Below are 18,441 nucleotides of genomic sequence, written 5' to 3'. Positions count from 1 at the left end.
GTAATTTTCTGCACCTGCCTGATGGTTAACCCTGTCCCCACACTCTTGCTGTCACAGGTCCAATCCCTTTTATGAGCCCCGCACTTCTAGTCCAGCACAACCCATGACCCCCACTCTGGAGGCGAAAACCAAGAGGAAGGCCCCTGTAGCCCCTGCAGTCGCCCCCACGGCCCCGACACCAAATACTCCCCCCGAGAAAGTGGCGGGTGGTCTTGCAGGAGTGAGGCAGGAGCTGGCCTCTTCCTCGCCCAAGGTGAGCAGTATGTCGTAGGGCGCCGCATTCTCCCAGGCTTCAGCATGAAACTTCAGTCAGTGTTGATATATTCCAATCATCTGCCTTATCTGACTGCATGAAATATCTAATGTAGTTCGTGTTATCTTGTCTACAAGAATTGCATAGTAGTCTTCCCACACCTCGTCAAAGTCTAATTCCTTTTACCATGCAATGAACGAGTGGGATCTGATGGTACGGGAAACGGCCACGTGGTCATTCATTCATCCACACTCTCATTTATGGTGCAGATCTTCAGAAGAACTACCCAGGTACCAGTTGGTTGAGACTTTTAGATGTGGTGATAGAGAGGCATGGAAGTGTGTCGGTATGAGGACTGTAGCAGTTCATAGACACTCAAAACTAAGCATTGGCTTATTGAATATTGTGTGAATTTAAACATCATGCAGATGTGTTTTTTGAAATGTATGAAGAACAGGATTCAAGTCCACAGTCCTGGACATCTTATGTAGCTTTGGCTTCCAGCATTAGAATTAAGCTTTTCCTTTGTCATGATTATAGCTGAAAGGGATTCATGGGGGGAACTCTCCACAGTGGCCAATGGAAAGGGAGATGGAGCTATGTCTGGGGGTGGTGGAAGTGTCTGTCTGAAGATTCTGCTTATGCACCATCTTATAGTAGCATCTGGGGGGAAAACTCAAAACGACACTTTAGAAGATTTTTGAAAGAGCAGGGTTTATTGTGGAAAGTTTTGAAGGAGAGAGGTCAGATCTTTCTTAGAAAATCCACATGGTCGGGCACACTCCCCACTCTACAAATTTAAAGAAATAATAATTTTGTTTTTATTAATTTATTTCTCATGCAGTTTGAGGCTTAAAGATATTTGAGTCATATGAGCTACCACAGAAAGAGAACACTGATTTCTAGCATTTAGCTGATCTAGTTCATTAACATCTCAATTTCTTGTGAAATCCTACATAAAACAGTGAGTCGCATCGGGTAAAATTCCACTCCACAAGTCCAGCCTTGTTCCACTTCCCTCTGACACGCCATGCTGCCCCAGGTGGACCTGTGGGTTTAGTAACACTCTATCCCTGCTTCTGTTCAGACAGCCTTGTGGTGCAGTTGTCGCTCTGGTGACTAAATGAGATTAAAGTCCTTCACCCAGGAACCTCTGTCAGGACTGGGACTTGAACCCACCGTGTCCTGCTATCCAGAGTAAGCTAACTGGTCTGTCAACACTTCAGACTGGGGTGAGGCCAGGCTGCATGTCTGAGGCCTGAGGAGACGACGGAGCTCTAGGTCCTGGTGCGACGCTGCAGCATTAAGGCAGATGATTCTCCTTAATCCCTCCCACGGGCCGTTCTGTGTTTGAATGTTTTGCAAGAGCTGTTTGTTTTGGCAAGTTTGAAGCCGTCGGGAGGTGTGGGTTCTCATCCTAACGCACTTTTCGGTCAGCAGCACGCATGGCTGTGAATGCAGTATTTCCTGCCTGACGGCCACTCGTTGAAGTTCAGTTACCATCTGTTCTACATCAGTGCCCCCTGTTGACAGTATATTGCAATGACATTGGCAGACGGGAAGTGGGAAATCTGTGGAATTTTTAGAATTCTCCTGTTTGCGACCATGTATAAAAAGGCATTTACATATGTGGTGCATCCCAAATGAACTGAACGCTCTGGGAACTTTGATGTTGGGTGCCAGCGTGGTTTTCTTTCATTTCGCAGCTTTATTTGTTTGATTTATTTCCCCTAGCAATGCAGTAGGTAAAATCAGTTAATGGAATTAACATTAATTTGGTGTATGAATTGCGTAAGCATTTCTCTTGGTGGCTCTGCAGAGCTAGTGGTGGGTGGTGGATGAGAGGGCGGAGAATCTGCAGTATTTACTCCCATCTCCATCAGGGTAAGAAGGTGTCTAAGGTGGCCTTCTGTGTGGACCCTTCATGCAAAGCAAGGTGACTTTTGTCCCCTCTATTTTTTTTTTCTTCCTCGTTTTTGGAGCGAAGCTGGGGATTGCTGGGGTGTGTGTTGCTGATCAGCCAAAGGAGGTATCAAATCTATGGCAGACACTGACACTTAGGGCTAGGGTGGTGGGTTAAAGTTGTCATAGTTGGGGTTAAGGTTATGGCCACAGAGACGAATGGAGAGTCCCCATAATGATGTGTGTGTGTGTGTGTGTGTGTGTGTGTGTGTGTGTGTGTGTGTGTGTGTGTGTGTGTGTGTGTGTGTGTGTGTGTGTGTGTGTACGTGTGTGTGTGTGTGTGTGTACGTGTGTGTGTGTGTGTGTGTGTGTGTACGTGTACGTGTACGTGTACGTGTACGTGCACCAAAGCACCCATCTTTCCCTACAGCCATGGCAGCAACATGACTAGTCAGACAGCTGTTTCTGGATTTTCACCAATTCCACGTTGCCGGAAAACTAACTGCGAACTTCTGCCCTCCCGACAGTCTCTGTCAAACTTTGCCGTTTTTGATTCGTCATACTTTTCATTAAATGTTCTATGTTTTCACATCACAAAGCACCAGTCTGGTTCCAAGCCTTGGAATAGCTGCTGTTCTGGTGTCACAGAATTATCAGTGCCAAAAATCTGCATGCAGAGCCAAGGCAAAGTGTCCAGGTCTTCCGAGTACTTGCAGAGAAAGGGTTCGAGTTGTTAGTTTTCAAAGGGGTTTAAAATCTCAGGTTTTCTTGTGTCCAGTGTTTTTTGCTTCTTGGGATTACTGCATTGCGCACGGAGAGGCTGCAGAATGGGCTCGGCGACAAAAAAGACGAAAGCAACAATGAATCTTAGTGCAGTTTCCGGGAAGTGTACCTGTTTGAGCGAGGAAGTCCTTGGCCTGCGAATTTCGAAAATCCCATAATCCTCTGTGTTTGATGTTTCGGAGCTAATGGCTTTTATTAGGGTGAGGCCAAAAGGTGCTTTGTGTGGAGAGCGGTTGCTTGCCGTGGTTTTGAATGACATGGTGGGGCAGGGAGAGAGAGGGGTAACTTTAGCTTAATCTGGGCTTATCCTGGCCCAGCACACAGGTGTGTGTGGCCCTAAACTCAGGTTGGGGGGGTGGTGGTCCCAGGAGATCAATATTATCCCTTGTTGCTAGTGATAGCTAAGGGGGGAGCTTGGCATCCCCTTACCCAGGCCCCATCCGTCTCCCATTCCCCTGTTCTTACTGGCGGAATACTTGTTTTTAATTACATCGAATCAAATGTAGTCCCCCCACCTTGCTTCTGAAAGACAAAGATGTCTCACAAATGTGTACGATCTTGCAGCTCTTTGATGTTCTCATTGGCTTGATTAGCATGATTGACATGCGGCAGCAGCAGCAATAATACCTTTAATCATCGTGTAAATGGCTCCCTCGCCTGACCCTTTGCCTTCCCCCGTCTGCTTGTTGCAGAGGCATGCCTCTGCCGGGACACTCCGCTGCACCACTCGCCTGAGAGCAGGCCGCATCCTAACTGGGAACCATGTCAGCCGGCCAGTTTCCTCCACAATTGCTCTTCCTATTCATCCTATTATATGTTATTTTCTTAACCGGAGCCGTAATCCAGAGTGGCTTACAAGGCTTATAATTGTAGAGTTAATCTTTTTATACAGCTGGATATTACCGAAGCGGTTCAGTTTTAAGCGCCTTGTGCAAGATTATCAGGACCTTTCTGGGAGCTGAATCTCACATATCTGGTTCCTTTAGGCCTCTTTGATGGCCCAAGGACGAGCCAGGGCTGGCATGCATGTGGGTGATCGAGCGCCTGAGCTGTCTTCATGGTGCCTCCTGATGCTAGCCCTAATATGCTTGCTTGAGCATCCTTGCCATTCCTTTAGATAGTAAATACTCCCCTACCCCCCACTACCCTCTGTACTTACCAACATGGCATCCCTCAGTCCCCAGGCCCAGTGGGGAGCCGTAACTTGGGCGCCATGCCTGAGTCCCAGCCTCCCCACGAGCTTTGAAAAGCCACGCCCGACCAATCATAGCTGTGCTTTCAAAGCAAGGTGCCGGCGCCAGGGGCAGCATGGCGGCGGCTGCTGGCATCCGTCCGCGCCACGTGACTGCGGCGTGCCCCGGCTCCGCCGCCTGAAAGCTTCATTCTTCTTCAGGGCTTTTGGCTTGAGTGCCGGTGGAGGGAGTGACAAGCCTTCAGGCCAGCTTTGATGGTCCACTTTAATTCTGCGGGCAAAAAGAACTGCTAAGGAAAAGGTCTCTCATGCGCATTAGTGAGACCTAGACTCTGGGTCAACCCCCATCTCTGCTGTTAATGGGGGCCCCTATTAGAAAACGTCGATCACTCTTCACACTCCAGTTGATGCATCCAGCCTTCAGTGTATAGTGGTGTCTTCCTGAATATCCTTCACTGCAGGAGCTGGTCCTGTACACTGATCCAGTTCTGTAGATGGCATATTTTTTTTAACACAAAGAGTAGAGTTTTGCAACTGCATCTCCAATTACCTCATCAAAGATCTACCCAAGGCAGCTGAGGGAGCATTTAAATTAGATCAGTGTCTCACAATTTTAGATGCCTTTTCTAAATCCTTCTTTTAGTTTTTTTTTTACTTTTTACTTAATTTTTTTTTTTTTTTTTTTACGGAATGTTGTTTTGTCAGCAGAATGGTGATGATGCACAGGTGACATTGTGGCTGAAATGGAAGCTGTTCTCAGTGCTGTAGTACATTTTTGGTCATGCATATGTTTTAGCTACATTTGTTTGTCCTGCTTGTAATGACTCTTTCATGGTTAAAACGGCGTTTGAACGAATGCCTGTTTTTCTGACGGATCAAACGGCCCGATGTGGGGGTGTGTCTTTTTTTTGTTTATATATATATATATATATATATATATATATATATATATATATATATATATATATAATTTAAAAAAAATGAAAATTTCCCCCTCCTGGCGACATCAATCGAGCCAACGTTCACTAGCGCGTGCGTGGGAAAACGCCGCTCACGGCCCCCGCCTCTTGTCACGGCAACCCAGAGCTACATCTTACACGTTATTACGTGCCGCCGTACATTAGGGATTAGCGTCGCGAGCAGGCTGCATCGCGGTGGCGTTCTGTTTTTTCCCCTACATACGCCCCCCTCCCACCAAATTGAATTTAGTCATGGAGTCATCGCTCAGCATGTGTGGAACTGCAATTACATAAAGCTGCCTCCTTCCCTGTAGTTACTGTAGGTGCATAACATACAGAACGGGCGATGAAATCCTCTTGCCTCGCTGCACACAATGTCAACTTAATCCTTTTGCTGTGTGTGTGTGTGTGTGTGTGTGTGTGTGTGTGTGTGTGGGTTTGCATAGATCACATTTGGGGACCAAATGTCAAGTAAAACCTGAAACCTTTTTACTTTTGGGGACACTTCTTCAGGTCCCCATTTGGATAACCTCAATTTTATTAAAATCAAATGTGAATGCAATCAGAAAAGTAAAAGTGCCAAAAGTCTTGTATTTTGGTTGGTTTCTTATGGTTAAGGTTAGGTCTCGGTAGGGGTTAAGGGTGTCGTGATTGGGATTAGGGTTTTCCCCATAGAAATGAGTGGACGGTCCCCATTTAGATAGGAAGACCAACTTGTGTGTGTGTGTGTGTGTGTGTGTGTCTGTGTGTTTTAATCAAGTTCAGAATTACCTCCAAGTAAAATAGTGGCAAAATGTTCCAATATAACACTTTAGTTTTAAGCTGTATTTTTTTTTTAAATCACAAAAGCCCCCTCTCTCAAATATGGGGTTCCATGTCTATAGCTATATGAGCTTTAATTTTCCCATCTGTATTTTTTTTCCTCCAGTGATACTGGACTTTTTATTGACAATTTTTCTGATTTAAGTGCAAGTAGTTTGAGGGCAATAGGTGGTGTATATTTTGACTGTTACAGCTGCTAAGATCTGACTCCATTCTTCCACTGAGAAACCGGTCTCTTCCTTTACTTACTGGCGGGTCTGCATGACTTGCTCCCACCACTGTTGCCTGCAGTTATAAATCCAGATAGAGAGGTAGAAATGTCAGGATGCGTCCCAGCATGCTCTAGGGTTTTCCGGCTTCTTTGGGTAATCTGTTGTGCACGTCCTGTACCTCCACATTACATGTTTTTAAGGAGTTTAGAAATTTATCATGTTCCCTTGACAGTGTGAAGTTCACATTTTTCCAAACTGTAGTTGGATTTGGTCACCTTATTTTGGGCTTGATGCTTCATGCTTACAGTCGCAGTTATATTTGAAGGTCATGGTACTTTCCGGATACGTGGCAGATATTTACCTCTCATGGCTGTTCCTTGCTTGTTTGCTTGTGCGTATTCATATGTAACATGTTTTCCGTTCAAGGGTAGTAAGTTCTTTGCAAGCCTTTATTTCCCCTTATAAAAACCTTTTACATCTGTCTTGTTTTTTTGTAATGCAACCGGAGTAATTAATTGCACTGTAACATGTTAATAAAAACTCCCCACAAAGATAAAAATGCAAGTATGAGTGTGTGTGTGTGTGTGTGTGTGTGTGTGTGTGTGTGTGTGTGTGTGTGTGTGTGTGTGTGTGTGTGTGTGTGTGTGTGTGTGTGTGTGTGTGTGTGTGTGTGTGTGTGTGTGAAGGTGATTATTTGATTTGTGGCCTAAGCAACCTCAAGTGAAGTGGGTAATTGTGGTTGATCTGTAATCTTCCTCGCGGTGCACAGACATTAGGGAAGCTGTACTATCTGGCCTGTGTCCTCGCTGGACATGACACTGTGTCGTGCCCCCCGTCCCCCCCACAGGCCAGACGCAGCCCTTCTTGGTCAAGCGATAACCCTGCTTGTGGTGTTTACTGCTCATCTACTTCTGCAGCTAAATGTCTCCACCTCCTACTGAAAAAACAGTGTAGTTCAGGTCCAAGCCGTTTTCCTGAATTTAAATCCTCCTTTCTAATTTACATTTTTTTTTGTGGCACAGATGATAGGAAATGCATTTTAACACGGTGTTTTACAGGCTGCCCTTGCACGTTGATAATCCCTCCTTCAAGCGGAATAATATGGCAGGCCAACCCCCTACCCCAACCACCACTCTACTCCGCGTCCTCCAGGGCAACACACCAAATTGTTTAACTAGTGCAAGAGGACCTGTTTGTGTCCTGCCAGCCAGTACCCCCATCTGCATTGCCCTCCCGCCAAACGGTCGCTACACCGACACCAAGCGTCACTCGGCCGTATTGACCCAAAACACATCAATCTGCAATGTGGGGGATGTAATCGCTGGAATTAAAATAATAATTACAATCGAAGAGGCAGTGTTGTTACCAGCTTTGCTCGGAGCAGACACCCATTACAGGATATTGCAGCAGTTAATTGGGTTGACAAAACAGTGGCACTCTCGGGGGGTGGGGGGGGGGTCATGGCTGACCAGTCTGGGCGGAGCGTAAGCTCCGCAGACACCCTTGCCGGGAATGGGTTAAAGCCCTCCAGTGTCCTCGGTGTTGTTGCGGGGCGTCGCCCCTGAGCGCTTTCATGGCTCTGAAGTGCGCTGTCTTGTCTAATTGCTTTAATGGCACCTGCACCGGTAATCCTGGGTAATTAGCCCTGCAGAAGCCGGCGGCCGCTTTTATCCTGGTCAGGAAGGGGGGGCCACCTGGGGTGGCCGTCGTGCACGACGTTGAGGGGTATGGGCACGCGGCCCGGTGCCGTGCAGATCCATCCCAGGCCTGTGGACCAGAAGGCTGAACGTTATAAGTTGCATAAGTCGCTTTGATGGACCCGCTTGTTCGTTTTGAGTGTGTGAAATTCAATTGTGTGAAATTAAATGTATTTAGGGGGGTTTATTTAAAGGTGTGAGCATGTGGGGGGGGGGGGGGGGGGGGAGGTGGTCGGAGCTACCCGTGCCTGTCTCGCCTTCCTGCGGAATTCCTCCGGGGGGAGCACTGCACGCACTGATGCCTCGTCCTCCTTGCGCCTTTGATCTGTCACAGGGACTCGGGCTGCCTGGCTCCTGTTCCTGCGCAGCTGCTCTCTTTTAGCCTGTTGCGTCACCTGTCTTTTACCGAGGTGGCCAAAGGGGGGCGTTGTTTGTCCGATTTTATATATGTAGGAGTTGCATTTGAACAGATGAATCTGTGCACACCTTGTGCTATCAACATTACTGCTGAATTTGTGTTTAAGTTGCTGCCTTACTCTCCTGCACACTGCATATAACCTGTCTTGCCCTCCTCCCCGTCTCCCAGCCAAGTCCCATCCCCAGCCCCATTCTGGGTGGAAAGCCCAATGCCAGCCAGTCCCTACTGGCCTGGTGCAGGGAGGTGACCCGCAACTACCGTGGAGTGAAGATCACCAACTTCACCACGTCATGGAGGAACGGCCTGGCCTTCTGCGCCCTGCTGCACCATTTCCGGCCCGACCTCATGTGAGTCCCCAAGATGTCGCTGTGTGTCTCTCCCCCCCCCCCCCCCACCGCCGTTCCCTCCCTCCACATTCCTCCGGGTGCCTCCTACCATGCGATCATTTCTGACTGTCCTTCTCCCTCTAAACGGACCCGAACGGCGGTACGCAGGAAGATTATTGGAATTGTATGCTGAAATCTAATGGGCTGCGTCAACCTGTAGGTCTTTCTGTGACAGTAGGGGATTACCTTGTGGTGAAGCTGGTTTTATGTGTAGGTGTCTGGTGTACGCCTGTTGACGTCATCTCGTGCACACTTTGTGGGGTGGTTTGTGTTCAGTCTGAGCAGTCTAAGTTTGAGGGGGTTAGTGCTCCTCTGACCCCTGGCCACCCTGAGGCTTCGCCCCCGGTTTTCTGTGCCGTGGGGTCGGCCAGTCTGCGTCCTCAGGTGGCTGTCGGACATCAGCGCTGCCTGTTATAATGTCAATAATGCTGCAGCTTATATTGAGCAATCGGTGACTCTGTTGTCGTGTGTTTCTTTTCTCTTCCCTCCCTCTCAGTGACTACAAGAACCTAAATCCGCAGGACATTAAAGAAAATAACAAAAAGGTAAGTCCCTGTCTGAGCCGCTTCTGGGTTTTATTTCATTCTTTAAACCTGTAACCTTGGATGAAGGTCCGTTGTCTTGTTTAGATTCTGTCCCTACAGCCCCCCCCCTCCCCCTCCTGTCCATCATGGTGTTAAACCAGCAGATGTTGTCTGTGATGTGGAGCTGTGTGTGTGTGTGTGTGTGTGTGTGTGCGCATATGTGTGTCTGTTTTTGTGTGGGATTGTCTTTAGGTCGTGTGGACATTTTTCAGGTCTCCACTTTATAAAAATCTGAGACTGAAGTCAAAAAACTAAAAATGCCAAAAATATTTGGTTCCATATGGTTAAGGCTCAGAAATGATTAGTGTTATTGTTACTAGGGTCAGTGTCATCGCCACAGAAATGAATGGCGAGTCCCCACAATGATAGGAATATGAGTGTGTGTGTCCACGTGGACACAGGTGTCTCTCTGTCCACCATTTAATAAAACTGTTGCCGCTAATGCATGTTTTCTGCCCCCCCCCCCTTTCCTTTTGTGTCAAATCTCAAGTGTATCACTTATTGCCCCCATGTTCCCTTCCGCACCCCCCTCAGAAATGGCTGTCATTGTTTATTATGAAAGCCCCCCCTTGAGCTGCACCTTTCCCTGAGCCTGTCATTCACTGGTGCCCCCCCTCCCCGGCTGTGTGAATGCGTGGGCTGCTTCCTGCGAGCCGCTTCCTGCCTTCACACGACACCCGCCATGGCCCCCACAGCCCTTGTGTTGGGGCACAATGGCTGAGCGCAGTGCCCCACCAGGCGTGGAGCGTCCCGCGATGCCGTCACCGCCCCCCCCCTCCCCCCCAATTAAAGCGGCACTCAGCCGTGAATGATGGTCCTTCTCCCTCTCCCCGCCCCTCTTGGCCGGCTGTGTGTAGAGGCTGCAGAGCACCTGGTCTCAGGTGACCACCTAAGGAAAGGGCTCAGCCACCTGCGCTTCCCTACACCTACTGTAAAAAAATTCCATAATTCTCAAAATTTCCCATACAGGGGAAATATAGACTAATCCTGGACGTCCTAGGAGCCTTGTTTGTGCCTCTGCGTGTGACGAGCAGAGGGTGAAGTCATTTCCATTGTGACACCAATCCCCAGTGTGGAGTGTAATTGGAAAACGCTTGACACACTGTGTTGGGACAAATATTCAGAGAACGTTGGGGGGGGGCGGTGGTCGGTGTCGGTTGCATGTCTTTTTTTGTTTTTTTGTTTGTTTTTTCCTCCCCTCCCAAAAAGTGGTAAGTGCTGTACCTCGCCACCTTATAGGAACATAAAAACTAAATGCCTGCACTGAGATAGTAGCTCACCATTCCCCTGCTCCTGGAGTTGCACTAGAACAATAAAAACACACTCTTGTCTGTTGAATATGTCAGAAATTCAGTCAGGGCTCCTAATCCCCTCTTTAGTTTTGGCCTCCTTTCCTGAGAATGAGGGGGGGACCTGTGGGGGTGAGGGGGTCGTCAGCGCAAACTTTAAATGACTCTGTGTAAAAGCAACCTCTTCTCTCCACGCCAACACCTCCTCCATCCTTGCTTTGCCGTTCACCCCCATGTAAAGGTCTGTGCTGCAGTGGCCATTGTTAAACCTTCATGCCAAGAAAGAACAGAGTTAAGGGTGGGAGGGAGAAAACTGAGAAGGGAGAATGGAAGGGGGGGGGGGGTTGTAATTAATTGTAAATTGAGAAACGGCTTAACTCGATTATCCGTCCACCCACTCCTCCTTCCCCCAATACACACACGTATACAACCCCCCCCCCCCGAAAGAGGAGCTGATAACCCCGCCTATCGGAAATGTCAGCCACTGCAGACAATGGCTGCAGTGTTGGCAGCCCCGCCGGAATCAGGTGCCTCACCGTAGATGCGTGCTGCGATACGGAGACGAACCCCCATCCTTTCACGGCCGGGCCCGAGACGCGGACGGACAGCCAGGGACGTTTGTGTGCGATGTTGTCCCTCCCCATTTGGTTCTATTTAAAATGATAATGTTATCAGTTGATCTAAGATTCAGCTCCTTGGCTGGTGGGTGTTTGTCGTCGGAAGTAAGCAGTCTTGTATGTGTTGGGGTGGGGGGGGGGGGGGGGGTTGATAAGCCCCGGGATTAGAGTGGTGTCTCTTTGCATCTTTTTCCTTATCTTGGGGTGCCATCCGCGGCTGCTTGCCATTGTCCTGCTGGAAACCCTCAGGTGTTACTGTGTGTGTGTGTGTGTGTGTGTGTGTGTGTGTGTGTGTGTGTGTGTGTGTGTGTGTGTGTGTGTGTGTGTGTGTGTGTGTGTGTGTGTGTGTGTGTGTGTGATTCTCTCACCCTCTCCCCCACATTTGGCCCTTTACTGTACCTGCCCAGTATATACACCCAGTCCCACCCCTGCCCCCCACCAACGGCTGTTTCGGTTTACAAGCATACAGCTTACCCCTCCACCTCCCTCACTACATCTCCTGACTTGCACAGTTTTTAGCATTTTCCACATATCACGTGCACTGGCATCTCTGTAAAGAAGACCTGCCCGCCTTAACAAACCACTCTGCTTTCCCGTGAAGGCATACGACGGCTTTGCCCGCCTCGGCATCTCACGGCTGCTGGAGCCTTCGGACATGGTGCTGTTGGCCATCCCTGACAAGCTGACCGTCATGACGTACCTGTACCAGATCCGGGCACACTTCAGTGGCGAGGAGCTCAATGTGGTGCAGATTGAGGCCAACAGCAGCCGCAGCACATACAAGGTGGGCGACTTTGAGACCGACACGGACAGCTCCATTGGTCAGGACAAGTTCTACGCCGAGCTCAATGACCTGAGGCGGGACAGTGATACGCAGTCTGCCGGCAGCACCGTCGACGGGCCTGGCCTGGTCGGCGAGGAGTCTGCGCCGTGTGTCACGGCTACGGCCGTGTCTCTGGCAACTGTGTCTGCAGGAGAGCCCAGTGTCGAGCGGACCTCCACTTTACCCCCGCAAAGCTCCAGCTCTGTCACCGAATTTCCCTCATCAGCCCCTCAGGCCAGGACCTCTGATGTCTTTACCGAGCCCGGGCCGGCTCTTGGTTCCCCGGCTAGCGACAGAGGGACCGACGGCGCTGATTTACCGCAGCCCCATCCAGTGCCAAGGATGCCGAAGGGGGAGACTTTGGACCAGGGAAACCAGCAGCTGAGGGCTCAGGAGGACAAGCCGGTTCCGGAAGCGGGCCTTTCCTGGGAGCCAGGTGGAGAGGGGGGAGGTGGGGACTGGGGGAGCCGAATGGCAGGGGTGTGGAGCCCGGCTCACCCACCCAGAGGGCAGCACCGTCGTCGCCTCTACAGCTGGGCCTCTACTGCAACAAAGATACTGAGCTTATGAAGCCGAAGTGGGCGGGCCTGCAGAACATGGGGGCGGAGCCTACCGGTGTCGGACAGGGCCAGGCGCAGCAGCAAGTCGACGGGCAGCGCAGTGCGCAGGTAATCTCCCGGATGTACTCAGTACTCAGCCGGCCAGCTAATAGGGCGGGGTAACTTCCCAGATACAGGTAATCCCACAAGTGTCCTCACAGAAAAACTGTAGTTTCACTCAGAGATAAATGGGGAAAAAAAAAGCCTAAACTGGTTGATATTTTACATTTCCGCTCCCAGTAATGTTTTCATTAATGTTTATAGGAGTTCGACTCCCCGTCCCCCGATTGAAGGGTGCTTGTCAGCTGAGCGTTTAGATCCCTGAGTCACGTCAACAATATGCTTAAAGCCTGGATGGATTTCTCCTATGTCATTCGCGAGTCGTGAAGTATGGCCACGGCTGCAGAATGAGTCTGCTCCATCTGTAGGCCGCGTGTCCCGCCAGCCGCGCCTGTGCGTGGATGACTGCCGATGGACTGGCTGATAGTGGCCCCCAGAGGTGGGGGGGAGGTGGGCTATCTCACGCCAGCCGTCATTTACTTCGGCAGTGAGTTTCCTGAGCCAGGGATGGATTTTTTTTTTTCCCGTAAATAGCAACATTCCACATTTCTGTGCCAAAACATCAAGATACAGGCCATGGCACAGGAAATGAAAACGTCTGGCTCTGACAGAACTCCCCCCCCCCCCCGTCCTGCCCCGCCGGGGCTTTCTGTTTCAGGAGGTGACGCCCGTCGCTGTGACGAATGTCTCCGAGGAGAAGGTGAGTCTGGCTGAACCACAGAGCTCTGAACTGGTTCTTAGACTCGCAAGCCTACAAAGTATAAAATTTCCTCTGCAATGTTTACAATAATAAAAGAAAAACACTCCCAGGAAATGGTTTGTGTGATGACAAAACTAATCAGAAGGTACTTAGGGGAGCTTTTGGATGATAACTGAGGTACTTCAGACCCCCACCTCCCCTCCTCCAATTAATTAATAAATGTTTAATTTCCCAGTTACAAAAAATGGGGCTTGAGAGGTTTTAAATTTAAATGTTCTGCAATTAGACAAATGATTGAGATGAGGTGGTTCAGTGAAAATGCTGTTGACGGAAATGATGCATTTCTCAGTGTTTCTGTCTGGCGGAGTAGTTTGGGCTGGAGCTGTGCAGGTTTTACCAGTTCCAGGTCCGCTTGTGCTGACCAGCCTGGTCCCACGATGCCCTCCCTCCTCTCTGCCCTCGCAGAAGGCACAGTCCCGGCAGGAGGAGCTGAAGGAAAGGGCCCGGCTCCTCCTGGAGCAGGCTCGGCGCGACGCTGCCATGAAGGCCTGCAGCAAGCAGCTGGGTGTCGCCACACCGTCCTGCGCGCCCCCACGGTCCACGCACGTTGTCGATGTGAGTGCATGACCCGTGCACCACACACCAGTCTGCACTGGGAGTCTGTACAGGGAGCTTGTGTGTGGCCTGGCTCCTTCTGCCGGGTGCTAGTGCCCTAGTCCCAGTCGCATTCATGGGAGGGAGGGGGGTCAGCCACGTTTTCTCCTCTGGGAGGCAGACAGAAAGGCCCTGCGCATACTCTACTGTCACGCTTAATGTGTACCGCACTGCAGCCGCCAGCCATTAGTGTGATTAGTCTAATGTGCCATTAAGCACCGAGCCTCCAGTGACGAGCCCCTCGGATTGGAGGCGGCACGTGGGTACCAGTGGCGAGGGGAGGGGGGCGGGTGACAGAGGGCTCATCAGACTCCTGTGGAGCTGGGGGTCTCTGTGCATGAGAGAGAGTGAGGAAATGGAGCAAGGAAGGCTTCCAAGTGTGACCACTAAGACTGTTTGCCGCCCCCCTCCCCCAGTTCCCTGTTTTAACTTTGTCTAGGAGGAACCTTTCGCTAACAGTATTTGATGGCCTCTCCTCCACCCTGTCTCCACAAGTCATAGTAAAGCACTGTTGTGTAAACCAGTTATACCTCTGCGCAGTGCGTGACGTCTACATCGACACTTTGAAGGATTGTTTGAGGACTATGATTTTGCAGACTGTATTTTGAGAGGCTATATGCATTGAAGATGTCAGGCTGCTGTTTTTCATAAAGTGGAAGCCAGCAGGCCAAGATCTTAGCTCATGCCACATTTGTGCGCAACCCTCAAAAAACTGAATGAGATTAGACTCTCTCCCGGCCTCTCACGGTGGCCGCTGGACCACAGTAGTGTGCTCTGCGTCGCCCCCATGTGGTAGCAGGCTCTGTCTGCCATTCCCACGCAGGGCTGTGATGCCATGCAGGGCACTTCGCTGTCAAGGACGCCTAGCTAATGAGGCAGTTAACACCGCACAAGATCCCATCTTTCAGGTTTATTAGGACATGTCAATCAAAGGGACCCCCGCCTCTCGTCCAATAATTGTGGGCGATTTAGATTAGATTAGTTGATCGTCTTGTTTTGATTGCTGGAACTGAGCGAGCAGGCTTACTGCGCAGTGTCCCTCTAAGTAGCCAACACTAATGATTTATCATGCATAAGAAATGATTTAATTAAATTATATCCATCTTCATTGTCGGGCAGTGGTGGGAGGGGTCATCTGTGGTTGTAAGCTTTAGCTTTAAATGTAGTCTTCCTGGATGGGGAATTCAAGGGGGTGTTTTATGGCAGAGAAGATGGGAGATCAAAGCTGGGCTGTAGGGTCACTGTAACAGTCAGGGTGGTGACCAGCAGGTTGGTGCTCGAACACCTGCAGATCATCCCTCAGAAGACAGATCTTTTGAGGTTTGATGGCCAGCCGGCCATGGTGGTGAGAGAAGGCAGGGTTCCTTAGTGGGCGTCCCTGCCACGTAGCTCCTTAGCCTCGCTCATTGTGCTGCGTCGCTCGTCCTGCCCTCTCGCTGGGTGCCGGAGCTCAGGGGCCCTCTGCAGCAGCACAACATCGCCAGCTAATTGTTTTATACTTTGGTCTGAACTGAACCACCTAGGTGGGCTTCGTACCCTATTAGGAATCTCAGCCTCATTCCCTCTAATGTCACGCCCCCCCGCTACAAGAAAATCTGTAATTAGTGAACAGTTAAAAAAAAAAAAAAGCCCCAGTGCCCCCTTAACCTTCACTCCACTTCTTTCCTCTGACTTTAGCCTGAAAAAAATGCCATCATTCGCCCCCCCCAACCCCATAAATATGTGCTGTAGCTCTCCATTGTAATCCTGCTGCCCTTAGCTTCCCTGTTAGAACTTGCCTTTAGTTTAGGTCCTCTCGTTTTTATTAATGTGTTTTCTGTACATTTAAAGGGCCTGTCTTGGGAAAGTGTCTTGCTGACACTTAGCCAGGGTAATTACAGCAGCTAGTGCCTCTGGTGCTGTTGGGGGGGGGGGGGCATGCTGGAGCACAGGCGGGGCCAGGTGAGCTTCCTCCTGCTCACTGGGCTGTGATGATTAGTTTAATTGGGCCATGTTTGATGTTTGCCGACGAGACCTTTTCTCTCCCCCATCACGCACCCGCACACTCATCATCCTGACCTCTTTAAGTGCTGGTAACCTTTGGTGTGAGGCCATCACTGACTTTCAAACCGTCCCCAGCCCCCCACTATCTGCACATTTTTTTTTGTGCCTACATTTCTACACTCACTGCCCCCCTTTTCTTCCGCCTGTTCAACAGCCAGTCATATTTAGAATTTATAATTTGGTGATCAGTGGTCATAGCTGACACACCACAGCACAAACTGCACAACAACGAAATGTATCCTCTGCATTTAACCCGTATGTGACATCGTGACATAGCAGGGGCCATGCACAATGTATGACATCATGCAGATACAGGCCAGAAGCTTTGGTTAATGTTCACATCAAACAACCAGTATGGGAAGAAAGCTGATTTAAGTGACTTTGAATGTGGCACGGTTGTTGGTGCCAGACAAGCTGGTAGAAGTAGTTCAGAAACTGCTCATGTACTGGGGATATTCAAGCACAATGATCTCTAGATTTTACAGTGAATCAGCTGAAAAAGAGAACATCCAGTGAGAGGCAGTTCTTCAGGTGAAAATGCCTTGTTGATGGCAGAGGTCAGAGAAGAATGGCCAGACTGGTTCAAGCTGATAGAAAGGCAACTCAAATAACTACTCGTTACAACTGAGGTCTGCAAAAGTGCACCTCTGAATGCACAACACGTCAAATCATGAAGTAGATGGGCTACAGCAACAGAAGACCCCCCCCGGGTGCCACTCCTGTGAGCTAAGAACAGGAAACTGGCCCGACAGTGGGCACGGCTCACCAAAATTGGACAGTGATGAAATAATGTTACATAGTCAGATGAATCTTGATTTATGCTGCAGCATTCAGGTGCTCAGGTCAAAATTTGCTGTGAACATGAAAACATGGATCCATCCTGCTTTGTATCAGCAACTCAGGCTGGTGGGTAATAGTTTTGAGGATGTTTTCTTGGCAGACCTTGGGCCCCTTGGTACCAATTCAGCATCGTTTAAACGCCACAGAGTGTTGCAGCTGACCATGTCCGTCCCTTTATGATCACAGTGTACCAGCTTCTAATGGCTGCTTCCAGCAGGATAACATGCCATATCTCAAAGCTCATGTCATCTAACACTGATTTCTTAAACATGACAATGAGTTCACTGCACTCAAATGGCCTCCACAGTTGTCAGATGTCAACCCCATAGAGCACGTATGGGATGTGGTGGAATGGAAGATTCCCATCGTGAAGGTGCAGCTGACAGCATCACAAAGATGCTGCATATCTATCATATCAACATGGACAAAACATCTGAGGAATGTTTCAAGCACCTTGTTGAATATACGCCACGAAGAATTAAGGCATATCTGAAGGCAAGGTGTACCTAATAAAGTGGCCAGTGAGTGTACATTTATCATTCTCGAGTTATAAACTTTTAAATTCCTTTTAATGGGCTGGGTTATAGATAGATAGATAGATAGAAACTTTATTAATCCCTCGGGTAGATTCCTCTGGGAAATTCGGTTTGTGTACTGGAAATGAAATTCAGTTTATGTATGTCTGGGTTTATTAAAAATAACAGCTATAGTTCTTGGGCATCCCATTCTAGTGTAAACTGGCTCCCTGCTGGCTCTGGTTGGCTGGTTTTAGACCATTCTCCAGTACCATCCTCAAAGCCCCAGAGACCTTTCTATATAAATGCCGTATATGCACCTTGGTTACCGGCATCGGTTTGCGTGCACAGACACACATGCTCACAAACGTTTATCCTCCCATTCCACACTCGTATACAGACTGCTGTCACGCATCTGAGGGTGGGCCTAGCTAAACTGTAGATGGGTGGTCTTGCCCCCCATGCAGATACTGATCAGCCTGTGTGAGAGGGTCACCCTGTGCTGGGCTCCCTTACTGTGGTGACCGGGTGCACTGATACTGAGACTGTGTACCACATAACTGTTTGCTTATTTACATGCCCCCCCCCCCCCCCCCCAAAACTCTCTGAGATTTTAATTACCGCATTTGACATTTAAATGTCATCTTCCTGAAGGACAAGTCTGACCAGTACTCTTATTCCTGACACTTAATAAAAGTAAGCAGTTAAATGTTATTAATTATTACTTTTTTTTTCTGATGCCAGTGTTGGTGCTGATGCTTTTGCTCCAGCCCTCGCTATCAGGTTTCATTATCGCCCTTTGCAGTGTCATCGCCATGTGATTTTCAGAAGCGTAATTATTCCTGTTTGCAACCCCTTTGATAACGTGTACAGTTTTCTTTATCAAATGCATCGATCTCGGCGCGCTCGCATTGATCCGGGTCCGCCGTCTGGCAAGGGGTGATAAGTTGGTGTGGGGGATGGGGAGCTCTCCCTGCTCCAGCTCCTGCTGTCACTCATTTTTATTTACTTTCACTGCAGTTTGCGTGTGAGTGGGCCATCCCTGGGAAATATTCCCTGTCTAGCTGCCTGATTGGGTGTTAATGTTAATTAG

General features: G+C 49.3%; 1 protein-coding gene across 1 annotated transcript in view; it reads left to right on the top strand.

The window, feature by feature from the left end:
• Positions 1-18,441, top strand: part of ehbp1 (EH domain binding protein 1) — a 73,322-nt gene that overhangs the window by 31,789 nt on the left and 23,092 nt on the right. Inside the window, 7 exon segments of the mRNA XM_049009654.1 lie at positions 58-253; positions 8,407-8,585; positions 9,121-9,169; positions 11,716-12,396; positions 12,399-12,605; positions 13,255-13,296; positions 13,762-13,911. Of these exon segments, the coding sequence (XP_048865611.1) occupies positions 58-253; positions 8,407-8,585; positions 9,121-9,169; positions 11,716-12,396; positions 12,399-12,605; positions 13,255-13,296; positions 13,762-13,911 (1,504 nt within the window).

This window comes from Brienomyrus brachyistius, chromosome 3, assembly GCF_023856365.1.
Source record: "Brienomyrus brachyistius isolate T26 chromosome 3, BBRACH_0.4, whole genome shotgun sequence".
Taxonomy (NCBI): Eukaryota; Metazoa; Chordata; class Actinopteri; order Osteoglossiformes; family Mormyridae; genus Brienomyrus; species Brienomyrus brachyistius.
Note: the sequence above shows the minus strand (reverse complement) of the source record. Positions and strands in the feature narration are given on the sequence as shown.